The sequence below is a fragment of the Entelurus aequoreus genome, linkage group LG03 (genome assembly GCF_033978785.1).
Source record: "Entelurus aequoreus isolate RoL-2023_Sb linkage group LG03, RoL_Eaeq_v1.1, whole genome shotgun sequence".
Classification (NCBI taxonomy): domain Eukaryota; kingdom Metazoa; phylum Chordata; class Actinopteri; order Syngnathiformes; family Syngnathidae; genus Entelurus; species Entelurus aequoreus.
In genome coordinates, this window is record NC_084733.1 from 66,699,864 (window position 1) to 66,726,919 (window position 27,056).

The window sequence follows — 27,056 nt, forward strand, 5'->3', positions numbered from 1 at the left end:
CCTCCGGTCCGTCTCACCAGCCTCCCATATGGCCCCTGCCGCCACCTCACCGCTGCCGTGCCAAAGCCCACACTCTCTCCCTTGCCATGACGACGCTCAGGAAGTTCTTCTACCCATCTGGGTCGGGGGGTTCGCGCTCCTACATGAGCCCCATGACTAGCTCCGTGGCTAAGCTGTCCTGCTCCGTCTCATTGGGAGACGCCCTCGATCGAGCCTCCCTGGACCTCCCGGCGGGGGCAACGGGGGCCAGGTTCTCCTGTCTGGTTACCCCTCAAGCCACGCACCCTCAAGCTAGCGCCGCCCTAACTGTTCTTTTTCCTCCAGAAGTTGGCATGGTAACCATCCTGCCCCACCCCTTACCATCAAGACCACCCCTTCTGGAGCTCCACCCATCCCCGACCCCCACTATGCCGGGGTAGGGGCCTCAGGCTGGCGGCGGCGCAGAGCCAAGGGACGATGCAGGTTTGAAACCTTCAGAGTCATATGATCCAGCACCTATCAGAAGCCCTCCAGGCCATGGGGGCGGAGCTTGACTCTCTGACACTGGGATCCGGCAGGGGGCTTTTTGAAGGCAAGCCTGCTGGAGGAGTACACACTTCTGCTGCGGTCAAAAGGGAGTTTCTGCCCCTCAAGGACACTTAGACCCGCTCCTTTTAAATGTGACTTCCGGTGTGAAGAAACAGCAAAAACCACAGACTGTCGTTTGAACAAACTTTAGTGTAACCATGGAAACAATGTGACACATTTTGAAACTGCTTCCTGTATACAAAGATTGTCTATTTGCAGTCGATGAGTCACAGCGCAAAGAGCAGGAAGCCGCTGAAGACGCTGAAGTTTCGGGCATCGTCGTAGAGACGGTAGCTGGCGGGCAGACTCAGGCGCACGCGGTCGCCCGCCTCCAGCCCCAGCAGTACTCCATTGGCGACGGACGCGTAGCCTCCATGGTCGTTGAGGTCAAGGCTGAAGACGATTGGCTGCTGGTTGCGGTACAAGGCGACGCCCATGTAGCCTTTCAGGAAGTCGGCCGCCGTGAAGCTGAACGCGTAAACGCCGCCTATGGGAGCCGTGAACACACCTGCGCACGGTGAAGGAGATGGTGACGTCGTTGCGCAAACACACGTACTTACACGTGTACACACACACACACACACACACACACACACACACACACACACACACACACACACACACACACACACACACACACACACACACACACACACACACACACACACACACACACACGTCCATGGTCACCTGAGGTCACGTCGTAAGCTTGGCCCACGTTGGTGAAAACCTTGGAGAAGATCAGCGTAGTTTCCTGGTCAAAGGGTCCCACTGACCCTGAGTCGGTGAGTGCGGCGGCGAAGGCCACCTTTGTCTCGCCTGGTGACGACATCGTTGACGTCAACACAACGCCCACCGCACACCTTTCAACACACACCTTTGCCACCTGACCACGCCCACCGCACACTTTTCAACACATACCTTTGTCATCTGACCGCTGGCCGTGTTGCTCCAAAACACGCATGCGCAACATCAGCTCTGTGGCAGGAAAAACAGCACGTCAGCAACACACACACACACACACACACACACACACACACACACACACACACACACACACACACACACACACACACACACACACACACACACACACACACACACACACACACACACACACACACTGACCTTCTGTTGTCGTCTTCAATACGTTCATCTTCTGATCAGTGATGTTCAACTTGTGCTGCAACACTGACACACACACACACACACACACACACACACACACACACACACACACACACACACACACACACACACACACACACACACACACACACACACACACACACACACACACAATGACAATTTTAAAAAAATGCCACTAAAATTCCCAGGGACCCAAAAGGGTCCCACTCATAAAAATGTTCAAAATAATTGATATACGTAGTTTTTCAAATAACTTTCAATCCTTAAATCTCAAGATCAACTTCAGATCTATACATTGATTATAGGTTTTCATTATTCTTTTATTTGTTTGTTTTAGGCCCTTTTTGACAAAGACAACATTGTTTTTATAAGGCAAAAACACAAAATATGCAATATTTCCTCAATAATAATGCCAATAACTCATAACAACATTGTTTTGATGCATTATCATTTTTAGAGCAATGCCAGTTTAAAAATAAATGCCATTAAAATTATTGGGGATCCAAAAGGGTTCCCACTTAACCTGACTCTCGCCAGACCCTTGTAGTTCGCTGAGCTCAACACAAGGGTCTGGGCTCGAGGGCATTGTAAACTCCTTCCAGATAGCAAAAAATAATGAACCAATCATGATCGTCGGGTGGGATTTCATAGATGTGACGTAACGCCGAAGTGACTGTTTGATTCAAACAACAATGGCGGCACGTAGCGAGGAGTCGTGTGCTCATATTGATTCTGCTATTGCAACTGTTTTGCGACATCGATCCAATATTAATGATTTAAAATATGAACAGAGGATGGTTTTGAAGGCATTTATTGGTGGCAAGGATGTTTTGGCTCTTCTTCCGACCGGGTTTGGATTTCCCAGCGCCGCTCTCATTAGCGTCACAGGGTTGATTTCGATGTGAGTGGTTGAAGTAGCACGTCATTCGAGATAACGAACAAGTGGTTTATCCAATCACATACAATGATTTTTTTACAAGGCCCCGCCTTCTGAAATACATCTCCTAAAATGTAATTTCAGTTCTTATGTGTCTTGTACATGTTAAGAATGGACAATAATAAAGCTGCTGCTGTCTATTGAGAACTCCCAGATCAATGTGTGGAGCTCAGCGAACGACAAGGATCTGGCGAGAGTCAGGTTAGTTCCCACTTATAAAAGTGTTAAAAATAAGTCATACATATATATTTTTACTTTTAACACTTAAGTATCTAGATACATTTCAGTTTAATTTGTCTATTATACGATTTTATTATTTCTTATAATCCACCTCAGTGGTCTAGTGGTTACACCTTCTTCTTGTTACATTTAACCTGTTTGCTCTTTTATTCCACTTTTTGATGTTTTGTTTTATCAAAGTACAGTGAGATTGATTCTGTCCTTCAAATATCAACAAGAAGAAAAGGATTGGAAGTGAAGGACCAAGCCGAGTGACAAAACGATGGAATCGTGAAAAACCAAGAAAAAACAGCACCACGTCTGGCTTTTCCAGTGACCACAAGTACTCTTCTTCATTGTTCTTGCTCCAACTTCCTGGAAATGCTGATGTCCATTGCAGTAAGAGACGTGTCAACTTGTGTATACTTATGTAAGCCATCACCGACTGGAAGTGTCCATGTTTTCTTCAGGCAGGGGGAGAGTGGCCAACTAGTGGAGGTGTGCAGAGGGAGTTTGGCTTCTCAAGAAGGACTCGAAAAACATCATCTATTTTCTACCACTTGTCTCTTTCGGGGTTGTGCAGGGCTGGAGCCTATCCCAGCTGCAGTCGGGCAGACGGCAGGGTAGACCCTGGACAATTCCAAACATCAACTGGTTTTGGACAATCTCTCTACTGAGTGTGGAAGGGAAGGTGTTCTTTGGCATCGTCTCCTGAAGACTGACTGAGTTCCTCCTTGAGAACAACTACATGGACTCTTCATTGTAGAAGGGCTATATAAATAAACATTGATTGATTGATTGATTGAAGGGTGTAATCCCTGGAGGTCCCGGTTGCAAGGAGCACACTTGTGTAGTCCCACCGGTCTTTCTTGCTGTGTTGTAGTTGCACCTTACTAACGCCTACGGGTCTATCCCACACAAACTAGTTCAACTTGCGCTACACCGCCACCATGTTCCCAGCAAGACCAAAGACTTGATCCTGGATTATTATAATTACAGGTTCTGGCTAAGTAGGGTTAGACTGGCATCATTTGAGAAAGGAATGTTAACAGGCTGTACTATCTCCGTTATCCTTTTGGCACTAGAGATGAACATGGTGGTGAAGGCTGCTGAGGTGGAATGCAGAGAATCCAGATCAGGTGTTGGACAGCCCCCTTTAAAAGCCCATATGGATGACTTTACCATCCCAACAACATCAGTCCCAGGGAGCAAGTGGATGATGCAGGGATTGGGGAGACTCTTCACATGAGCTCAGATTAGTTTTCAAACACTCCAAGTCTTGGTCCATGGTATTAAAGCGGGGAAAGGTGGTGGATAAATTCCAGTTCTCTATCGCAAAAATGAAAATCCCATTCGGTCACGAGTTTGGGAAAGCTCTTTGACCCCAGCTGCTATCCAGAAGTCGACTGAAAAGCTAGGAGGGTGGCTCACCAAGGTATACAAGTTTGAAAGGAAGATCAGCAGCTTTCTTCCAAAATGGCTGAGCCTTCCTCGAAGCCTCAACAGCGCTGCCCTGTACAGGACAAGTAACACCCTGGCAGCTACCCTGAAGAATCCAAGGTGGCCCGCACAAGTGAAGCCCAACAGGACAGAGATTCTAGGGACTGCGGGATTGAGGTGAGGACAGGCAGGGAGTGGAGGTCAACAAAAGCAGTGGAGGTGGCAGAGTCATGCCTAAGGCAAAAGGCACCAATGGGGGTCTTAGTAACAGGAAGAGCAGGCTTAGGCTACTTCATTAAGTGCTGGGTCAGCTGGGCCTGGGGCAAAGAGAGAACCCCATCTACTCCAGGAAAAGATCCAAGCAGGCTTGAAGGTAGAGCAAGTGGGACTCTGGCAGCAGGGAGCATTGGCTAGATGGGAGAGCCTGCACAAAGTCACCTGGTCAAACATTATGCAGGCAGACTTCCACCGCGTCCGGTTCCTACTGCAGGCAGTCTTTAATGCCAGCAAACCTCCATGTGTGGGGGGGAGGGTGTGACAGATTCCTCTCTCTATGCTCTGGTAGATGCTCCTTAGAACATCTTCTCAGCTGCTACCCAAAGGCCCTGGATGATGGTCACTATCGCTGGACCATGACCTGCTACTCGAAGCAGCCATCAGCACCATCAAACACTATACATATATATATATATATGTATATATATATATATATATATATATATATATATATATATATATATATATATATACATATATATATATATATATATATATATATATATATATATATATATATATATATATATATATATATATATATATATATATATATATATACATATATATATATATAATACATGAGAGAAGAAGATGATATTGAACAAAACAGTACCAGTGTGAGTTTTGTTGAGGGTGTGAGTGAGTTGTGCCTCCAGGCTGGAAAGTTGCTTGGCCTGACCTGAAGGAGAACAAGATAAAAGTGTCAGGGGGCGGAGCTAATCCTATTAGGGCGGAGCTAATCCCTTTTGGAGATTAAAAGTAGAAGACACAGTTTTTGCTGAAAAACCTTGTATTTTTGTTTTTCAGGTTTGTGTTAGATGCAAGTTGATGTACTTTGAATACTTGAATGATGTAAAAAAGTATACAAATATTCTAATGTTAGCTTTGTGAATGCTGCTCGTTTGCCTTAACCGTGATTGGTGCATAACCAGGAAGTGTTGTTGTCAAATGTTTGGTCTGATTAGTAGTTAAGTAAATGAAGTACTTTGAAATACTTTGTACCTTTGTCCACTTGTCTCACTGATTAGTAGTTAAGTAAGTAAGTGAAGTACTTTGAAATACTTTTATATGTGTCTCACTGATTAGTAGTTAAGTAAGTAAATGAAGTACTTTGAAATACTTTTGACTTTTCTCTATTTTTCTCACTGCTTAGTAGTTAAGTAAGTGAAGTACTTTGATACACACTGTACCTTTGTGTACTTGTCTCACTGATTAGTAGTTAAGTAAGTATCACTAGATAAGTAAGTAAGTGTCGGAACCAGGCGACACCGGCAGACCCCAGTCTGCCCCCCTGTCCAGATCCCACGGACACATGATCTCGCAATCATGGGAGCGGTCCTGAGCGGCTGCATGCTAGGTTGGACAACCTTAGCCCAAGGCAAGCTTCCGAACCCGTGGCTAGCCCTATTGCCACTCCTGCTCCTGGACCTGGAAGCACCACTCTGACCCGGGAACCCAAGATTGCTAGCCCAAGGCCCTTCGAGGGCGACTTTGAACTTTGTAGAGTGTTTTCTTGCAGTGCGACCTACTTTTTCAGCACCAACCCTCGGGCTACTCATCCGACGGGGCCGAGATTGCTTTTATTTTTGCGCTACTGACAGGACCGGCATTCAAGTGGGCCACTGCTGCCGTGGACAGAACCGTGGGCCTGGGCACCGACTACGCTGCTTTCCGGGCCGAGTTACGGGCGGTGTTCGACCACCCCAAGGATTAGGGGGACGCGGCAGGGCGTTTGCACACCATACAGCAGGGATCACGCTCTGTGGCTGCCTACACCCTCGAGTTCCGCACACTTGCGGCTGACAATGGTTGGGACGACAGAGCTCTCCAGAGCGCGTTCCATCGCGGACTTTCCGAGCAGATTAAGGATGGTCTGTTGAGGGACAGACCCACATCCTGCAGAGCCCTCTTTGAAATACTTTGTATCTTTTGTCTACCTGTCTCACTGATTAGTAGTTAAGTAAATTAAGTACTTTAAAATACGTTTTACTTTTATCTGCGTTTCTCACTGCTTAGTAGTTAAGTAAGTTAAGTGCTTGGAAATACTTTTGACTTTTGTCTACTTGTCTCACTGATTAGTAGTTAAGTAAGTAAGTGAATGTGGTAAGGCGGGGACGGAGGACCAACGGCTGGGCGTGCTGCGCCGAGGCCCGCTCCGGGATGGCGGCGAGGAGGCGGGGACGGCGAGCAAGCGGCGAGGCAATCGTGACCAGGTGTGGGGATCGCGCACCTGGTCACAATCAGCTGATGATCCCCTCGCAGTGTTTAAGAAGGCGGCGGCCGAGGACGACGGGGTGAAAGGAGGTGGAGAGCCCGGAGTGCTGGAGGAGCGAGAGAGACTGAGCAAAAGTCGCAGAAGACGCGGCCGGCTGAAAATCTGAAGAGACGGCGGAACGAGCAGCAGAGGGAGGCAAGTGCTGAAAAGCACAAAAGACTTGATATTGAAAAATAAACAAAGTCACAACCCTGCTTGAAGCGAAGATGTCTCTATTTGATGGTCCAGGGAACCCGCAAGACGGGACGAGTCCGTCACAGTGAAGTACTTTGAAATACTTTGTACCTTTGTCTACTTGTCTCACTGATTAGTAGTTAAGTAAGTGAAGTACCTTGATATACTTTGTACCGTATTTTCCGCACCATAAGGCGCCCCGTGTTATTAGCCGCACGTTTAATGAACGGCATATTTCAAAACTTTGTTTACCTGTTAGCCGCCCCGTGCTATTAGCCGCACCTACGCTACGCTAAAGGGAATGTCAACAAAACAGTCAGATAGGTCAGTCAAACTTTAATAATATATTACAAACCAGCGTTCTAACAACTCTGTTCACTCCCAAAATGTAATGTGCAAATGTGCAATCACAAAAATAGTAACACTCAAAATAGTGCAGAGCAATAGCAACATCAATAACTCAACGTTGCTCATACGTCAGTGTCACACAACACACAAAATAAACATTTAAAGCTCACTTTCTGAAGTTATTACTCATCTACAAATCCCTCGAATTATTCTTCTTCGGTGTGCTTCACTTGTTTTTTGACACCATCTGTGATGTGGACGCGCATGCAGTCGTAGATCAACAGGAACGGCGCTGCGTGAAAAAAGTCACCCGGTGTCTTCGCGTAAACGTCTATCAACCACTCGCTCATCTTTTCTTCATCCATCCATCCCTTCGAGTTAGCTTTTATGATGACGCCGGCTGGAAAGTTCTCTTTTGGCAAGGTCTTCCTTTTGAATATCACCGTGGGTGGAAGTTTCGGGCCGTTAGCATGGCAAGCTAGAACCACAGTAGGACGACTTCTCATTCCCTGTGGTGCGAATATTCACCGTACGTGTTCCCGTTGTATCCACAGTGCGGTTCACATGAATATCAAAAGCCAGTGGAACCTTGTACGCGTGTCTCTTAGTAGGAGACATTTTGTTGTCTTTACAGAAAAACAAATGAAATTAAATATCCGCGAGCTTCTTCTTCTCCGGGGGCGGGTGCTCACCTTGGCGGTTGCTTACAGTAGAAGAAGAAGCGCTTCCTCTTCTATGGGGCGGTTGCTTACCGTAGAAGAAGAAGCGCTTCCTCTTTTACGGGGAAAAAAGATGGCGACTGTTTACCGTAGTTGCGAGACCTAAACCTTATGAAAATAAATATGAATATTAATCCATATATAAGGCGCACCGGGTTATTAGCCGCACTGTCTGCTTTTGACAAAAATTGTGGTTTTTAGGTGCGGCTTATGGTGCGGAAAATACGGTACTTTTGTTTACTTGTCTCACTGATTAGTAGTTAAGTAAGTAAATGAAGTACTTTGATATACTTTTTACTTTTATTAATGTGTCACACAGAGACTTTCCTAACTGTAAGTGACACATTAGCTAATGTGCATTTAGCATCTATGCTAACGTTTCTGATTAGCTAATGTGTAGTTAGCATACTTGCTAACATTTTTGGTTTATTAGCATCGTTGCTAACATTTCTGATTAGTTAATGTGCATTTTGCATCTTTGCTAACATTTTCCAAATTAAGTGATGTGTAGTTAGCTTCATTGCTAACATTTTTAAATTGGCTAATGTGTATTTACCGTCATTACTAACATTTCTGATTAGTTAATGTGTATTTAGCATTCTTGCTAACATTTCCCCATTAGTTAATGTGTAGTTAGCTTCATTGCAAACATTTTTCATTAGACAATGTGTAGTTAGCATCATTGCTAACATTTTTGAATTGGCTAATGTGTATTTAGTGTCATTGCTAATATTTCTGATTAGATAATGTGTATTTAGCATTCTTGCTAACATTTCTGATTTATTAGCATCATTGCTAACATTTCTGATAAGCTAATGTGTATTTAGCATTCTTGCTAATATTTCTGATTTGTTAGCATCATTGCTAATATTTCTGATTAGTTAATGTGTATTTAGCATCCTTGCTAACATTTCTCCATTAGCTAATGTGTAGTTAGCTTCATTGCTAACATTTCTCATCAGATGATAGCTGTCAATTGTGTCAATTCAGGGGCTGCATCCTTCCAAGGACCCAGCCCATACGGTCGACAAAGTGTGGGTCCTGGCGAGAGTCCTGTGATATGAATCGGGACGGTTTAGCCTACGAGACACTTCCCGGTTAGGTCTGTTGTCCCCGCCCTTACAGTCACGCCACGAGGTTGAATAATGACAAACTTAAAAAAGAATGTTGGATTGTTTTTTTGTGTTTTCTTGGTCCTCTACCTTATTTTAGAGGAAGTGGCTAAGAGCTAACGGCAACGCCGGTGTCTGATTTTCCTGTGGTTACAGCGTTTATGGGAGATGGTTGTCATGAATATTAGTTGATGGTATTGTAATGTTTGTAATAGTGGGACATGTATCTTTAAAAACACGCAGACATTCCAAAAGGAGTCCTCACAGTCTATACCACACAATCCTATTTAGCAGTTACTTTATTATGTCATTCACCATTGATGTACTTTTCTACTTCCTTGCATTATAGCCAGTAACAGTAAACATTGGGATAACACAATATTGTGATTATTTTCAATGATGGCAGAGAAAATGAATCGAAACAACTGCAGTTTCAGTACATGAGTTTATTAATTTATACATGTTATAAAAATACTTTATTTTTAATGATCCTCCAAACTGGTATTTAAGTGTTTTGTGTCATTTCTTTTTGGTCTGTTGTTGTCCAAGTCCTCCTCCTTGATTGCTCTGCACAGCAAAACAAAATAGAAAAGTTAAACACATTAATCATTTATAGAAAACATTTTTAAATAACATGCAAATATACACAAAAAACAGAATAGCTAATATCACTTCATTGATGCACACATTTACAATATTTCATTATTCCGGCCACATAGTACTAGAACATAATTAAGTCAACTTCTTGCAGTCTAAAAAAGTAAATTAAGAGATGTAAGGCTTTACTTCCAACGTTGAGAAAAGCTCCGGGCACAAAGCCGTCTGCAGTGGCCGGATAAATGGCTCTCCCTCGGGGTAAAGACAGGAGTAAAGAGCACGGAGGACCCTCAACAATACAATAGTGGAGGTGTCATATTTGAAAACAAATGTTAATCACTACTGTCACCACATGTCTGCTTTTAGCTGTTTTAAATGAGTAAATAAAGATATACTTACATTTTTAAGTGCTCTTTCTGCTCCGCATAGCGCTGCCATGTTGAAAATGATTTTCAGAGTTCAGTGTGCAAAGGATCTTGGGATATGAAAGGACGTGAAGTGTACCTTTCTGCTAACACTCGTAACTTGTTTGAATTGGAACCGTCTTCATGCACTGCCATGATGTCGGCGCCCCACAAATGTACACTGCTAATGTGTATTTAGCATCCTTGCTAACATATCTGATGTGTTGGGCTAACTAATTAGCATACTTGCAGTGTTGTTGTAGCTGTCAGCCAGTCGCACTTCCATGCTGGAAAGTTGACTGGATTGGACTGAAAGGTGAAAGAATGGATTAGAACTGCCTGCTCCTTCTAGAACCTTCAAGGACCTCACCTGACTTGGTCCTCCTTAAGTCCTCCAGCAGGTTCTCCAGCACACTCAGGCGCACCTTTACACCTGCACACAAGGAGCTCACCAGTGCGTCCTCCTCTTGCAAGCACGCACGCACACACACACACACACACACACACACACACACACACACACACACACACACACACACACACACACACACACACACACACGGGGGGGGGGGGGGGGGGGCCGGCGTGGTGCAGTTGGGAGAGTGGCCGTGCCAGCAACCTGAGGGTTCCTGGTTCAATGCCCACCTTCTACCAACCTCGTCACGTCCGTTATGTCCTTGAGCAAGACACTTCACCCTTGCTCCTGATGGGTCGTGGTTATGGCTCCCGCCATCAGTGTGTGAATGGGTGAATGTGGAAATAGTGTCAAAGCGCTTTGAGTACCTTGAAGGTAGAAAAGCGCTATACAAGTACAACCCATTTACACACACACACACACACACACACACACACACACACACACACACACACACACACACACACACACACACACACACACACACACACACACGCACACACACACACACACACACACACACGTGTTTACCTTCACTTTGTGTTCGTGTGTGGTTCAGTGAGGTCCCCACAGCGGCTGTAAACAAACACACACACACACACACGCACTCTGAAGTTGTCGCTATAGAAACTAGATGATGACAATTGGTTGTCGTGACAACAATGATTAGTGCTGACTATAACAGTTTTGATATTTGACGTACAACGAACAAGTGTGTGCTCAATTAGATCCAACTTTTGACACAAATACTACATAGTACTTTTTACTACAAATACTACATAGTTATTTTTATTGCAAATACTACACAGTCATTTTACTACTAATACTGCATAGTACTTTTTACAACAAATACTAGATATTACTATTTACTACTAATGCAGTGGGATACGAATACTTTATAGTACTCTTTACTGCAAATACTACATAATATTTTTTATTGCAATTACTACATAGTATTTTTACTACAAATACCACATAGTACTTTTTATAACAAATACTAGATATTTAAATTCACTACTAAAGCAGTTTGACACAAATAAATGTTACTACAATTACTAAATAGTACTTTTTATAGCAAATACTACATAGTAATTTGACTTCAAATATTACATAGTACTTTCAGTTTCTTTCAGCCCTTTGAGACATTTGTGATTTAGGGCTAGATAAATAAACATTGATTGATTGATGAATTTTACAACAAATACTAGATATTACAATTTGCTTTAAATACTAAATATTACTATTTACTACTAATGCAGTGGGATACATATACTATATAGTACTGTTTACAACAAATACTAGATAGTATTTTTATTGCAAGTACTACATAGTATTTTTACTACAAATACTACATTGTACTTTTTTATAACAAATACTAATTATTTCTATTTACTACTAAAGCAGTGGGACACAAATACTTTTTACTACAAATACCAAATAATACTTTAATAGCAAATACTACATAGTAATTTTTACTTCAAATATTACATAGTACTTTTTACAACAAATACTAGATATTCCACTTTGCTACAAATACTAGATATTTCTATTTACTATGAATGCAGTGGGACACAAATATTTTTTACTACAAATACTAGATCATATTTTTTTTATTGCAAATACTACGTAGTCATTTTTACTACAAATATGATATAGTACAGAAACGCCGCCGGCTTCGCTGGGCCCGAGCTAAGCAAAGTGGAAAAGTTTTCTGTGGTCTGACGAGTCCATATTTCAAATTGTTTTTGGACACTGTGGACGTTGTGTTCGCCGGAACAAAGAGGAAAAGAACCATCCGGATTGTTCTAGGCGCAAAGTTGAAAAGCCAGCATCTGCGATGGTATGGGGGTGTATTAGTGCCCAAGGCATGGGTAATTTACACATCTGTGAAGGCACCATTAATGCTGAATACCTACTCAGTGGCCTAGTGGTTAGAGTGTCCGCCCTGAGATCGGTAGGTTGTGAGTCATACCAAAGACTATAAAAATGGGACCCATTACCTCCCTGCTTGGCACTCAGCATCAAGGGTTGGAATTGGGGGTTAAATCACCAAAAATGATTTCCAGGCGTGGCACCGTTGCTGCCCAATGCTCCCCTCACCTCCCAGGGGGTGAACAAGGGGATGGGTCAAATGCAGAGGACAAATTTCACCACACCTAGTGTGTGTGTGTGACAATCATTGGTACTTTAACTTATTAGTGCCCAAGGCGTGGGTAACTTACACATCTGTGAAGGCACCATTAATGCTGAAAGGTACATACAGGTTTTGGAGCAACATATGTTTTCATCCAAGCAACGTTATCATGGACGCCCCTGCTTATTTCAGCAAGACAATGCCAAGCCATGTGTTACAACAGCGTGGCTTCATAGTAAAAGTGTGCGGGTACTAGACTGGCCTGCTTGTAGTCCAGACCTGTCTTCCATTGAAAAAAAGCCTAAAATACCACAACGGAGACCCCCGGACTGTTGAACAACTTAAGCTGTACATTAGGCAAGAATGGGAAATAATTCCACTTCAAAAATTGGTCTTCTCAGTTCCCAAACGTTTACTAAATGTTGTTAAACGGAAAGGCCATGTAACACAGTGGTAACAATGCCCCTGTGCCAACTTTTTTGCAATGTGTTGCTGCCATTAAATTCTAAGCTAATGATTATTTGCAAAAACAAATTTAGTTTCTCAGTTCTAACATTAAATATCTTGTCTTTGCAGTCTATTCAATTGAATATAAATTGAAAATGATTTGCAAATCCTTGTATTCTGTTTTTATTTACCATTTACACAATGTGCCAACTTCTCTAGTTTTGGGTTTTGTACTTTTTACTACAAATACTAAATATTTTTTTAATGCAAATACTAAATATAATTTTTTTACTACAAATGCAATATAGTACTTTTTACAACAAATACTAGGTATTACAATTTGCTACAAATAATAGATATTACTATTTACTACTAATGCAGTGGGATACAAACACTACATAGTACTTTTTATAACAAATACTACATATTTCAATTTACTACTAAAGCGGTGAGACACACATACGTTTTACTACAAATACTAGATAGTACTTTTTTATAGCAAATACGACATATTACTATTTACTACTAATTCAGTGGGATACAAATACTACATTGTACATTTTACCACAAATAGTAGATAATATTTTTTTATTACAAATACTACATAGTGCTTTTTACTCCAAATAGTACATAATGCTTTTTACTACAAATACTAGCTGGTGCGTTTTACTACTAATACTACATAGTACTTTGTAATACAAATACTAGATAGTACTTTTTACCACTAGATTAAATAGTACTTTATACTACTAACACTGTAGTACTTTCTACTAGAAATACTACTGGCATCTGTTTGTCTCGAGAGACAATAGAGTTTTGCGCTCAAATGTCAATTCATGTGCAACGCCTGTTGTGACTATATAAACCAATTCTTGACAGTCATGCTTTGTTGCAGTTCCTGCATACATATTGTATTGTTGGTTGATTCAGTGGGGGTGTGACTGTTCGCTTTCTACGTTCACGCTTCTCCTCCCACTGTCTTACTCTTCTTAAGTCACTCTGATGTACGCCCTCCTTCACTCACTTCCTCCATTTCCCACGTTCAGCTGAAGGATCTTCCCAGTTTAATGGGTTGATGTCACTGGCCTTCATATCACGCCTACACACATCTTTAAAACGAAGGACAGGTCTTCCCACAGCCCTTGTTCCAGAGGCCAGTTCTCCGTACAGGATGTCTTTTGGAATGCGAGTGTCATCCATTCGACTTAAATGGCCAAGCCATCTCAGACGTCGTTGTGTAAGGAGAGCGAAGATTGTCTTCATTCCTGTTTTCTCAAGGATATCCTTATTCGGGATGCGATCCTGCCATTTGATTCCCAGAATCCGCCTTATGCACTGAAGATGGAAGGAGTTCAAACGGCGCTCTTGGCGTGCATACGAGGTCCATGACTCACTGCCATAAAGTAGAGTGCTGAGAACACAGGCTTGATAGATCTTCATTTTCGTGTTGATGGTTAGCAGTGTGTTCTCCCAAGCACGCTTGGAGAGTCTAGCCATCGTTGTAGATGCTTTGCCGATGCGGATGTTGAGCTCGGCATCGAGAGAGAGATTGCTGGATATGGTTGAGCCAAGATAGGTGAAGTTCTCAACAACTTGCAGGGTGTGGTTTCCAATGGAGATCTTTGGAATGTTGCGCATTTCTTGTCCCATAATGTTGGTCTTCTTGAGGCTTATAGTTAAGCCAAAGTCTTTGCATGCATCAGAAAAGCTGTTGATCAGCCTCTGTAGTTCTTCCTCTGATGGTGAGGCCAGAGCAGCATCATCTGCGAAGAGCATCTCTCTGATGAGGACTTTACGCACTCTAGTCTTTGCCCGGAGACGTGCGAGGTTGAACAGTTTCCCGTCGCTCCTTGTAAACACCATCGTCAGATGATTTGAAGGCTTCTGACAATAGCAACGAGAAGAAGATTCCGAAGAGCGTAGGAGCAAGCTCGCATCCTTGCTTCACTCCATTCTCAATTGGGAATGGAGCTGATGCGGAGCCGTCATACTGGATAGTTCCTTGCATATCTTCATGGAATAATGTTATCAGCTTCAGCAGCTTTGGTGGGCAGCCTATCTTGTGCAAAAGCTTGAAGAGAGCCTTCTTGCTAACTAAATCGAAGGCCTTTGTAAGGTCGATGAAGGCGATATACAATGGTTGTCTCTGCTCACGGCATTTCTCTTGTAATTGTCTGATAGAAAATATCATGTCAATGGTCAATCTCCCCGACCTGAATCCACATTGCGATTCTGGATATACACGGGCCGCAAGCAATTGCAGTCTGTTGAGTAACACTCTAGCGAAGGTCTTCCCGACAGTGCTTAGGAGGGATATTCCACGGTAATTGTTGCAGTTGCTGCGATCACCTTTATTTTTGTACAGTGTGATGATGTTTGAGTCACGCATATCCTGAGGAATTGTTCCTTCATCCCAGCATTGACATAGAAGCTCATGAAGATGGTCTAGAAGAACAGTGTCCTTACTGTTCTTGATGATCTCAGTGGGAATGCCATCGTTCCCTGGAGCTTTGCCACAGGTAAGGGAGTTGACTGCCATCTTGAGCTCCGCTAAGGTTGGAAGCTTGTCGAGATCATCCATGACAGGTAGGTTCTTGATGTTCTCAATTTTAGTGTCATTGACTGCAATATCCCGGGAGTAGAGTTCCTGGTAGTGCTCGGCCCATCTTTCCATCTGGAGCCCACAGTCTGTGATGACTTCTCCAGTGGAGGATTTCAGTGGCACTACCTTCTTGGTAGTTGGTCCGAAAGCTTTCTTCATACCTGTATACATGCCACGAGAATTACCGTTATCTGCAGCCAGTTGGATACTCTCGCAGAGGTCGAGCCAGTAGCTGTTAGCACATTGCCTTGCAATGCGTTTGGCGTTATTTCTTGTCTTCCTGAGAGCCTCAAGTGTCTTTGCAGATGGATCGTTCTTATAACTCATTAGGGCTGTTCTCTTGGCTTCGATGATGGGCTCCATCTCTGCAAGCCCAGCGACAAACCAGTCTGGGTTCTTCTTTTCTCTCTTACCATAGATGGCCATGGCTGTGCTGTGAACAGCATCGCGGATGTAGTTCCATCGTTCTTCAGCATTACCAGCAGGGCTTTCCTGGAGTGCATTTTCGATGGACTCGGCGAAGCATTCACGTAGGTCGGGGGCATGCATTTTGGCAGTATCTATGCGTGGGCGACCTTTCTGCTTTGTACGGTGAATCCGTCTGGGCTGAAGACGCACCCTGCTGCCAATCAGTGAATGGTCCGTGTCACAGTCAGCGCTGTGATAGCTGCGGGTGATTTGAACGCAGTTCATTGACGATTTTCTTGTGATGATTAGATCTAGTTCATGCCAACTTTTTGATCTGGGATGCCTCCAGGAAACCCTGTGATGTGGCTTTGTCGAGAAGAACGTGTTGGTAATACAAAGGTGGTGGTAGGAACAAAGTTCTAGTAGCCTCTGTCCATTCTCGTTTAGTTTTCCTATGCCAAAGTGTCCAATGCATTTGGGCCAGGGGTCATGGTCTGATCCCGCTCGAGCATTGAAGTCTCCTAGTAAGAACAGGTGCTCAGTGGCAGGAATGTCAGTGATGATAGAGTCCAGATGATTGTAGAACTGATCCTTTGCCTCTGCAGAGCTGCAAAGAGTAGGAGCATAAATGCTCAGGATGTTTACTGGACCTGAAGCACTTGACAGGCGAAGAGAAAGTATGCGTTCTGTGCCTCAATTTGGTGGTTCAGTTGAGGAGAGTAACGAGTTCCTCACTGCAAGTCCGACACCATGCAGACGTTGTTCCTGTGGCTCTCTTTCCTACAAAAATATGGTGTAGTCTTCTTCTCTGATATAGCCGTCTGAGGGGAGTCTCGTCTCCTGCAGGGCAGCAATATCGATGTTAAGCCTCTTGAGCTCGCGGTTTATGATGGCCGTCTTCCGATTGTCGTCAACCGTGGATAGATCTTCCGAGAAGCCAGGACTCATGGTCCTGACGTTCCAGTTTGCTAAACGCAAGACTAGCTGTGTTTTCTGTTTTCGTTGTTTGCCTGGTGCAGTATTTACAGTCCGCTTTTCAAGTCAGTCCTTTAAGCTCCAAGCACCCGATGAAGCAGGCGGCCCGTGGCCGGTCAGTACCTTATTAACCAGGGGCTGCCCAGCTTAAGGTGGGCGGTAACTGACCAGTAGGACGCGATGGTCCCTCCCACTGACGGAGATAACCCGTAGCGCCGATATACTACGCCAATCGAAAACGGCTTATAACTCGTAACTGCTATCTCCCGTGTTGTTTCTGCTACTTTTGACAGTGGCACTGAAGTAGCCTCTCCAGTTTTTTGGCGCAAGCCTGGGCTAGAGGTATGGAGATCCTGGGTAGCCCATTCGTCAGAATCCCCCTCTCGGCCTTACTAACGTAGTCCAAAGGAAAGCATAGCAATACGTTTGGCATCAGTTTGGCTGCAGGAGCTGCCGGAAAAGTGTTGTATCGAGCACCAGACCACCTGCAGGGCTCCACTCCGTTATCCGTAACTCTGGACAGGGGCCCATACCGGGTACTGTCAGCCGGAGCCAGCTGAGCCCGGGACTCGTGTCAGGCAGGGTCGTCACGCCCTGAAGTAGTTGCCAAGTCCACTTGGCCACTACCCACTACCAATAAAGGGTAATAACTAGAAATACTAAGGAGTACTTTTTACTACAAATACTACATAGTACTGGGTAGGGATGATGTTTGATAAGAAATTATCGAGTTCGAGCCTATTATCGAATCCTCTTATCGAACCGATTCCTTATCGATTCTTGTATATGGAAAAAAACACAATATTGGGTTTAACAAATCACTTCACATTCTCTACTGCTCGCTACTATAGTATTACCATATCTGAGTTTTTGTGCAGAAATGTGGGGAAATAACTACAAATGTGCGCTACATTCGTTAACCGTGTTACAAAAAAAATTAATTAGACTGATACATAATGTTGGATATAAAGAATACAAACACTTTATTTATTGAGTCAAAAATATTAAAGTTTGATGATTTGGTAAAATTGCAAACAGCTAAAATGATGTGGAAGTAAATGATGGAATGGATTAAGTAAAGAAGGTAAACATTGTACTGATATGATCCAGTTTAAGAGGTTGTTCAAATGAATAGTGCTTACAAAGTACAAAGAAGAAGAATTATGAGAAATACTTTCAACCTTATTAAAAATAAGATATTCTTCATCTCAGTATATTAATAATGACTGAATTAATTAATTACATATTACAAAACTGTTGTATATATTAATTCACAGATATTTTATTATAAAAAGGTCACTAAATGATGTATATATTTGTATGAAGTGGGAAAGGGGTAGGATTAAATAAGCTTTACTTCTTCCTACTCCTGTAAAGAGAAATGATATGAAACAGTGTGTGGTAATCTGATTTATCCTTGCTCATTTCTGTTGTTGTCTGCACACCATGTTCACTCTCTCTCTCGTCCACAGTATTGAGTGCAGCTGGCGCAAGGCAGCAGCACACACCTGAGATTGATTAGGGGTAACCTATTTAACCTGGTTACTGACGGCAGGTGGGCGCCGGAACTTTGTCTACTGTTTGCTTCAGACGCAGTTGTACTTAGACTCGCCAGCGGACTCACTAGTTCGTCTTGTGCTTCATTCTCAGGTTTGCTTGTATTTTTTCCTAGCCTTGTCTAGCGCCTTTATTTTGTACTTTGTTTTTTTCAGTAATACTTCTTTCATGAAGTATATCTCCTAGCCTTGTCTAGCGCTTTTGTTTTTTTGTAGGTAGTTATATTGGTAGTTTTTACATGGTGTGTTTTTGTTAGTTTACCACCATCGCCTTTGTTTTTGCTATTGTGTGCTCCTCTTGAATGAAGAGAAAGACTATTGACAGCACGCAAACGTCTCTGCATCCTTGGGATCCACCACTCCAGATCGTTACAGAAAGTTCCGGCCAATACTATGGAACCCGCAGAGACAGACTCCTGGAAGAGAGCATTTCAAGGCCATGCTCAACGGATCAACCAGCAGGGGGACCAGCTGGACCACCTTAGCCGAGGTCTACAGGGGATGTCGGAGCGTCAAGACGCCATGTTGGAGCGAGTCAACATGCTGCTAGCCACCGTCGTACCCACTTCGACCACTGTGCCTGACCAAGCATCCAACCAGCCTACACAACCCGCAAGTACCAGCAACATACGGCTATCCCGACCCGAACGTTTTTCCGGGGAAAAGGAAGACGTAAGACAATTCCTTACGCAGTGTGAACTTCATTTCAAACTAAACGCTTCCGCTTTCACCTCTGAGCGGGCTAAGGTAGCGTTTGTTATTTCTCACCTGTCTGGCCGTGCTGGCACCTGGGCGACTGCTGAATGGAACCGTCAGACCACCTCCAGCTCCACATACGCGGACTTTTCCAAATCCTTGAAGCAGATCTTCCAACGACGACTCCCAGGTAGAGAGGCAGCAAGATCCCTTTTCCGGCTGCAACAGGGTTCACGACGGGTCGCGGATTACGCGATCGAGTTCCGCACCATGGCCGCTGACTGTGACTGGGGTCCCTCGGCGCTGTTGGACGCTTTCTTCCTGGGTCTCGCGGACGAGATTCGTCACATGATAATCCCGCTGTCACTCAGGACGAATCTGGATGATCTCATTGAGCTGGCGGTGCAAATCGACTTCCGCCTATTGGAGGAGAGGAGGGATCGACGAGGGAGACAAGCCCCACCTAGCAGCCAATCAGCGCCTGCTAGACCTGCCATCTGCAAGACGTAGCAACTCGTTCCCGAAGACACCTCTCCTTCGTGGCAGATAGATGAGCCGATGCAACTGGGAGGCCGCCGACTCACCACCGCCGAGAGGGAACGCCGCGTTCGCCTCCAACTCTGCCTATACTGTGGGGCCGCTGATCATCTCATCTCCCGCTGCAAAGAACTGCCGCGCCCCGCCGCACGGCCACGAGTACGCCCTCACTCACCAGAGGACACGTCCACCAGAGGTCGCCGTTCTCCTTCGTTGGCCGCAGGCAGAATGCAGCTTAAAGGTACTCTTTCTTGGTCTAACCAACAAATAGACATTTGTGCTCTTATTGACTCAGGAGCAGATGATAACTTTTTGGATTTTGAGTTCATGAGACTCCATAAGATTCCTGTTGTCAAACTGTATGTGCCCAAGAGGGTGTATTCTCTTGATGGGCGCCTATTAGCCAGCATAACCCACCAGACACTCCCGCTCAACCTGCGCTTGTCTGGTAATCATTGTGAGAAAATAATTTTTCTTGTTGTGCCATCACGGTCCGCGCCCGTCATTCTAGGGTTAACCTGGTTACATAAGCATAACCCGCACATAGACTGGCCTCGTTCGGCCATTATTAATTGGAGTGTGACCTGCCACACACATTGTCTTCGTTCCGCAGCAGGATCTCACACACCGCCACTTACCGCTGTTATAGAGAACATAGACTTGACAAACGTGCCCAAGAACTACCATGACTTAAGAGCGGTGCTTAGCAAGGATAGAGCACTCTCACTTCCCCCCCACCGACCCTACGATTGTGGCATTGATTTGCTAGCCGGAGCGGCTTTACCATCGACCCGTTTGTACAAGGTGTCTAACACCGAACTCAAAGCTCTAGAAGAATACATAAACACATCTATAGCTGCGGGCCTCATTCGCCCTTCGACCGCACCTGTAGCCGCTGGATTTTTTTTTGTCGAAAAGAAGGACAAGTCCCTACGGCCTTGTATAGACTACCGCACTCTTAATCAGATTACTGTCAAGAATAAGTATCCTCTTCCACTCCTTGATTCTGCTTTTACTCCCTTACAATCAGCTAGGTTTTTTACTAAACTCGATCTACGTAACGCTTACCATCTTGTTCGCATCCGAGAGGGGGATGAATGGAAGACCGCATTCAACACTCCTCTCGGACATTTTGAGTATCTTGTCATGCCTTTTGGACTTACTAATGCACCTGGCGTTTTTCAGGGCTTCATTAATGACATTTTTCGGGACATGACAGGTCGGTTTCTCTTTGTTTACCTGGACGATATATTAATTTATTCATCAACATTTGACGAACATGTGCAGCAGGTTCGGTTAGTCCTTCAACGATTGCTCGAGAACAAACTGTTCGTAAAGGCGGAAAAATGCGAGTTTCACTCAGCCTCCATTCCCTTCTTAGGTTTTATCATTGAGGAGGGTAGACTCAGACCGGACCCCGCCAAGGTAAAAGCAGTAGTAGATTGGCCCACTCCGGTTTCCAAGAAGCACCTTCAGAGATTCTTGGGCTTCTCTAATTTTTATCGGCGACTTATTCGTAATTTTAGTCGCGTCGCTGAGCCACTTACGAGGCTAACCTCTACTAAGGTTCCGTTTGAATGGACACCCGAAGCCAATTCCGCGTTCTTGAGGCTGAAAAGATTGTTTACTTCGGCTCCTGTTCTGTGTTACCCTGACCGTTCTCTCCAATTTTTTGTTGAGGTGGACGCTTCTGATTCAGGTGTAGGGGCCGTACTCTCCCAGCAATCTATCACCGACTAGAAGTTGCACCCCTGTGCTTTCTTCTCTCGTCGCCTATCCCCTGCTGAGAGAAATTATGACATTGGCAACAGGGAGCTTCTGGCGGTCATCTTGGCCCTTCAGGAGTGGAGACATTGGCTGGAAGGGGCGGAGCTACCATTCATCATCTACACGGACCACAAGAACCTGTCCTACTTAAGGACCGCACAGAGACTGAACCCCGCCAGGCCAGGTGGGCACTATTTCTGACCCGTTTTAACTTTATCATCACTTTCCGACCTGGTTCTCAGAATGGGAAGCCCGATGCCCTGTCCCGTCTCTACTCGTCGTCCTTTGAGAATTCTTCACATGAACCTATTGTTCCCCATACCCACATCATTGGGGGACTCCAGTGGGACATCGAGCGGCAAGTCTTGGAGGCCCTGAAGTCGGACACATCTCCTCGGGGCTGCCCACCAGGTCGGTTGTTTGTGGTTCCTCGGCTCCGTTCCAGCGTTCTGGATTGGGCACATGGGTCGAAGATCGCTTGCCATCCAGGTATTCGTCGCACCAGTTTTGTCCTCTCCCAGCGTTTTTGGTGGCCATCCATTCTGGCAGATACGAAGGCGTTTGTGGCAGCATGTCGGATCTGCGCCCGGAACAAGGCATCCCACCAGGCTCCAGCAGGACTGTTACACCTATTACCCATCCCCTCCCGCCCGTGGTCACACATAGCTGTGGACTTTGTCACAGGACTGCCCCCCTCCGAGGGAAATGACACTGTCTTGACCATTGTGGACCGGTTCTCGAAGATGGCCCACTTCGTGGCCCTCCCCAAGCTGCCTTCAGCTCTTGAAACAGCCCAACTTTTAGTGCTCCACGCTTTCCGGCTGCACGGCATCCCCACTGATGTGGTATCCGACAGAGGACCACAATTTTCCTCGGCCGTCTGGAGGGCATTCTGCAAATCTCTGGGGGCCTCCCCTAGCCTGTCCTCCGGCTACCACCCTCAGAGCAATGGACAGACCGAGCGGACCAACCAAGACCTGGAGGCAGCCATCCGGTGCACTTGTCATCAGCAACCTTCGACCTGGTCTGAGAATCTCCCATGGATCGAATACGCTCACAATTCCCTCATTAGATCTGCCACCGGCCTGTCTCCATTTCACGTCGCCTATGGTTTCCAACCACCAGTTTTTCCTTCTACCCAACCCAGTGCCGACGTTCCATCCGTTACTGCACACCTGCATCGGGCTCACCAGGCTTGGCGCAACACCAGGGCGGCGTTAAGAAGAACATCGGCCAGGAACCAACTCTTAGCCAACCGCCATCGCACACCAGCCCCACACTACCAGTTGGGACAGAAGGTCTGGTTATCGTCCCGGGACCTACCATTGGCCACCGAATCTAGGAAACTGGCTCCCAGGTTCATTGGACCATTCCCCATTGTCAAGATCATCAATCGTGTTGCAGTCAAGCTCCATCTTCCTAGATCTCTCAAGTGCCATCCTGTTTTTCACGTGTCCCGCATCAAGCCTGTCGCATCCAGCCCGCTCAGTCCTCCTGAGGTACCACCTCCTCCACCCAGGCTGCTTGAGGGTCACCCAGCATTTACAGTAAACACCATCTTGGATGTGAGAAGAAGGGGCAGGGGTTTCCAATACCTGGTAGACTGGGAGGGGTACGGCCTGGAGGAACGGTCATGGATTTCTAGATCGCTTATAATTGACAAGGACTTGATCAAGGAATTTTACGTTCGATTCCCAGACAGGCCAGGTAGGCCTGTCTGCACACCATGTTCACTCTCTCTCTCGTCCACAGTATTGAGTGCAGCTGGCGCAAGGCAGCAGCACACACCTGAGATTGATTAGGGGTAACCTATTTAACCTGGTTACTGACGGCAGGTGGGCGCCGGAACTTTGTCTACTGTTTGCTTCAGACGCAGTTGTACTTAGACTCGCCAGCGGACTCACTAGTTCGTCTTGTGCTTCATTCTCAGGTTTGCTTGTATTTTTTCCTAGCCTTGTCTAGCGCCTTTATTTTGTACTTTGTTTTTTTCAGTAATACTTCTTTCATGAAGTATATCTCCTAGCCTTGTCTAGCGCTTTTGTTTTTTTGTAGGTAGTTATATTGGTAGTTTTTACATGGTGTGTTTTTGTTAGTTTACCACCATCGCCTTTGTTTTTGCTATTGTGTGCTCCTCTTGAATAAAGAGAAAGACTATTGACAGAACGCAAACGTCTCTGCATCCTTGGGATCCACCACTCCAGATCGTTACACTGTGATGTATTATGATGTGGTCGGATCATGTTTTGTTTAGTTATGTTCTGTTAGTTTTGGACTTCCTTAGTTGTTTTGTGCACTTCGGGGGTTTGTTTTAGTCACCATGGTTATTTATGATTTTCACCTGCCTTGTACGCGCACCTGTTGCTCATCAGAGACTCTATTTAAGCCTGCCTTTTCCGGTCACTCGTCGTGGCTTCATTGTTTGCATTTGCAACAGTTACGTTGGCATTCTGGTTTTCGAGCTCATGATTCCTGTGCTAACTTACCTTAGTTTCTAGTATTCCTGTGCTAAGTAAGTTTTTGCTTTAGCTTCTCGTGCGAACGGCACGCCTTCCTTTTGTTTCAATCCTGTCTGTTGTAATGTGTATGATTTATGAGAAATAAATCATCTCCTACCAGCACGCTTTCGTCCGGAGCCGTCAGTTTTGCGTCCCGGGAACTAACCGCAGCACGCTGCACCCCACCGGGACAAATGACTGAGCTACGTGACGTCATTTCTTGTGATGTCCTACGGGGCATTTCTTGTCGGGACGGGAGTCGTTCCCAGGGATTCGAATAAAGAACCAACTCTTTTTCTTTACTATAGTGGTCTCGATAACGGGTACCGGTTCTCAAAAAGGGATTTTCTTATCGAACAACCGGGGAAACCGGTTTCGAACATCATCCCTAGTACTGGGATGTGTTGAATTGGTGGAGGGAATACTTGGAAGACCTCCTCAAGACTCTGTGGTGGACTCTCCTATTTCTGGGGCTGATGTGTAGGATACTTCTCTTGTTGCCTTATTTGTATTTGACTTTATTAAATGGATTTATATTATTATTTGGCGGAGCCGGACCGTAGCAGGAGGGGATAGAAAGCAACATCTCTGCACGGGATTAGCAGGCTACCAGACCCCGCAGTCCCCGGAGCCTGTGCCTGTGTCCTTAATCACAAATGCCTCAAAGAGCTGCACAAGCCACAACAACAACCTCAGCTCAAATCCCACACCAGGGCAAGAAAAAATCTCAACCCAATGGGACAATGAGAAACCTTGGAAGGGCAACGGATGCCGAGTGGATATGGTTCACAATGTGAGATTCGGGTCCATAGGGAGGTCCGCAGGGAGACCTCTCGCAAGTCGACAGGTTGGAGCACCGAGACGTCACCGACTGATGCATGGAGGAGTAGTGGTCCACCCCGGGTCCCGACTTCATAATGTGAGAGTCCAGTCCCAAGGAAGGTCAGCAGTGGCTCCTCTTGTATGTAGACAAGTCAGCAGGGCAGCAACGTTACCAACTGATGCACAGAAGAGAGGTCCATCCTGGGTCCCGACTTGGAACAGATCTGATCCGTGAGCACCTGATAACCTCTAAAGTACTCTTACTTGAGTAATTTTTGGCTACTTTACCCTCCTTTGACATAATCTAACGCCTACAAAAGGAAGCAGTCAGGGGACTTTACTGCAACGACAAGCTAACGTCATCAAAATGTTCTGGGTTAGTAAGGAAACCACAGAGTCTAGCAGACCTCCAGAGTCCAGACCTGTGTGGTTACCTCTGATCTCTTGTAGGTGGCGCTCTCCTCTCAACACGCTGTCTTCTAAGTGGGACACTGTTTGGGTCTGTACTGTAACCATGGTAACATGATCAAATGACGACTATCTTATTCCGCAGATGCTGATGTTGAAGAGGAACCTGTCAAGTTGTTCTCCACAAGCTGCAGGCGAACATCCAGTGCGGTCACGTTACAACCTGAAAACACATAAAGTGAGCCGTCAGGAACCACGCTGACGTCTCTGATGTCATCATCGCAACCTCTGACCTTCCAATACATGGGCTGCCGGGAACACGGGTGGTTCTGAAAGGTACAAAGTTTGGGACATCAAAAGTCAAAGGTCATCAGCAAGAAGAATGGTCATCTGGACGGGACTCTGCCTTGTGTCTTCGGCTGTTTTTCGCTGCAAGACAACGAGCTGACTCACTTCTTGTTTCCCACGGCACGTCACTTGGTCCACCTGTGTGCAGACTGGAGTTCAGATGACCTTTGAACTCTGGCTGGTCTACTAGAAAGAATAGAACAGCATGCGAGGAGGCTTCTGCTAAAACCCCCCACAAGAAACAGGAAGCGATTCAGACCTGAAGGCCGCCTCCCCATATCCTCCACGTGGCAAAGTCGAGACATGACCGCTGAAAAGACACATGTGACAGTTCACGTCTTCTCTGATTGGTTGGGCTTTAAAATGATGAAGTTCACCTGTGGTCTTCCTCCTCAACTCATCCACCACACGCTCGCTCGCCCTCAACCTCGTCCGCAGGAAGGGAACATCGGCTGCCAGAGCTGGATATTGTCAATCAATAAGTCAATCAATAAATACCAGTCAACCAGCCGATTGGCTCACCTGACATCTTCTTCAAGTCCTCCAAAGAACTTTCACTGGTGTTCAATTTGGACCTCATCTTCAGAACTTCATCTGACCTCAGCACAAAAACCACTTTGGTTATGCCACTCCCCTCACCTGTGGTCTTTTGTGGTCTCTAACTGGACTCACCAGTGATCTTTTGTGGTGTCTATCTAGATTTAGCTGTGGTCTTTTGTGGTCTCTGACTGGACTAACATCTGGTTTTAAGTAGTTTCGAACTGGACTCACATGTGGTCATAAATTGTCTCTAACTGGACTCACCTGTGGTGTTTTGGGGTCTCTTACTGAATGTACCTGTGGTCTTTTCTGGTCTCTAACTGGACCCGTTTGTAGTCTTTTGTGGTCTCTAACTAGACTAACTCGTTGTTTTTTGTGGTCTCTAACTGGACTAAAATGTGGTTTGACGTGGTCCCTAACGGGATTAACATCTGGTTTTAAGTAGTTTCTAACTGGACTCACCTGTGGTCTTACGTGGTCTCTAACTGGACTAACCTCTGGTCTTATGTATTTTCTAACTGGACTCACCTGTTGTCTAACATAGTTTCTAACTGGACTCACCTGTGGTCTTTTGTGGTCTCTAACTGGACTCACCTGTGGTCTTTTGGGGTCTCTAACTGAAGTAATCTGTGGTCTTATGTGGTTTCTAACTGGACTCACCTATTTTCATTTGTCATCTCTAACTG

At 45.2% G+C, this 27,056-nt stretch overlaps 1 protein-coding gene across 2 annotated transcripts in view; it reads right to left on the reverse strand.

The window, feature by feature from the left end:
• Positions 1–627: 627 nt before the first annotated feature.
• Positions 628–27,056, reverse strand: part of LOC133646770 (uncharacterized) — a 37,333-nt gene continuing 10,904 nt past the window's right edge. Inside the window, exons 2-15 of one of the 2 annotated variants that reach the window (XM_062042526.1) lie at positions 26,208–26,291; positions 26,090–26,140; positions 25,936–25,968; positions 25,776–25,811; positions 25,649–25,705; positions 25,509–25,580; positions 11,167–11,211; positions 10,591–10,653; positions 10,467–10,529; positions 5,205–5,270; positions 1,696–1,758; positions 1,489–1,545; positions 1,258–1,386; positions 628–1,075 (exon numbers count right to left, since the gene is read on the reverse strand). In XM_062042526.1, the coding sequence (XP_061898510.1) occupies positions 795–1,075; positions 1,258–1,386; positions 1,489–1,545; positions 1,696–1,758; positions 5,205–5,270; positions 10,467–10,529; positions 10,591–10,653; positions 11,167–11,211; positions 25,509–25,580; positions 25,649–25,705; positions 25,776–25,811; positions 25,936–25,968; positions 26,090–26,140; positions 26,208–26,291 (1,100 nt within the window). In that variant the 3' untranslated portion in view covers positions 628–794. Of the gene's footprint in view, positions 1,076–1,257; positions 1,387–1,488; positions 1,546–1,695; positions 1,759–5,204; positions 5,271–10,466; positions 10,530–10,590; positions 10,654–11,166; positions 11,212–25,508; positions 25,581–25,648; positions 25,706–25,775; positions 25,812–25,935; positions 26,017–26,089; positions 26,141–26,207; positions 26,292–27,056 lie in introns of both variants that reach the window. The other variant, XM_062042525.1, reaches the window with a different exon arrangement.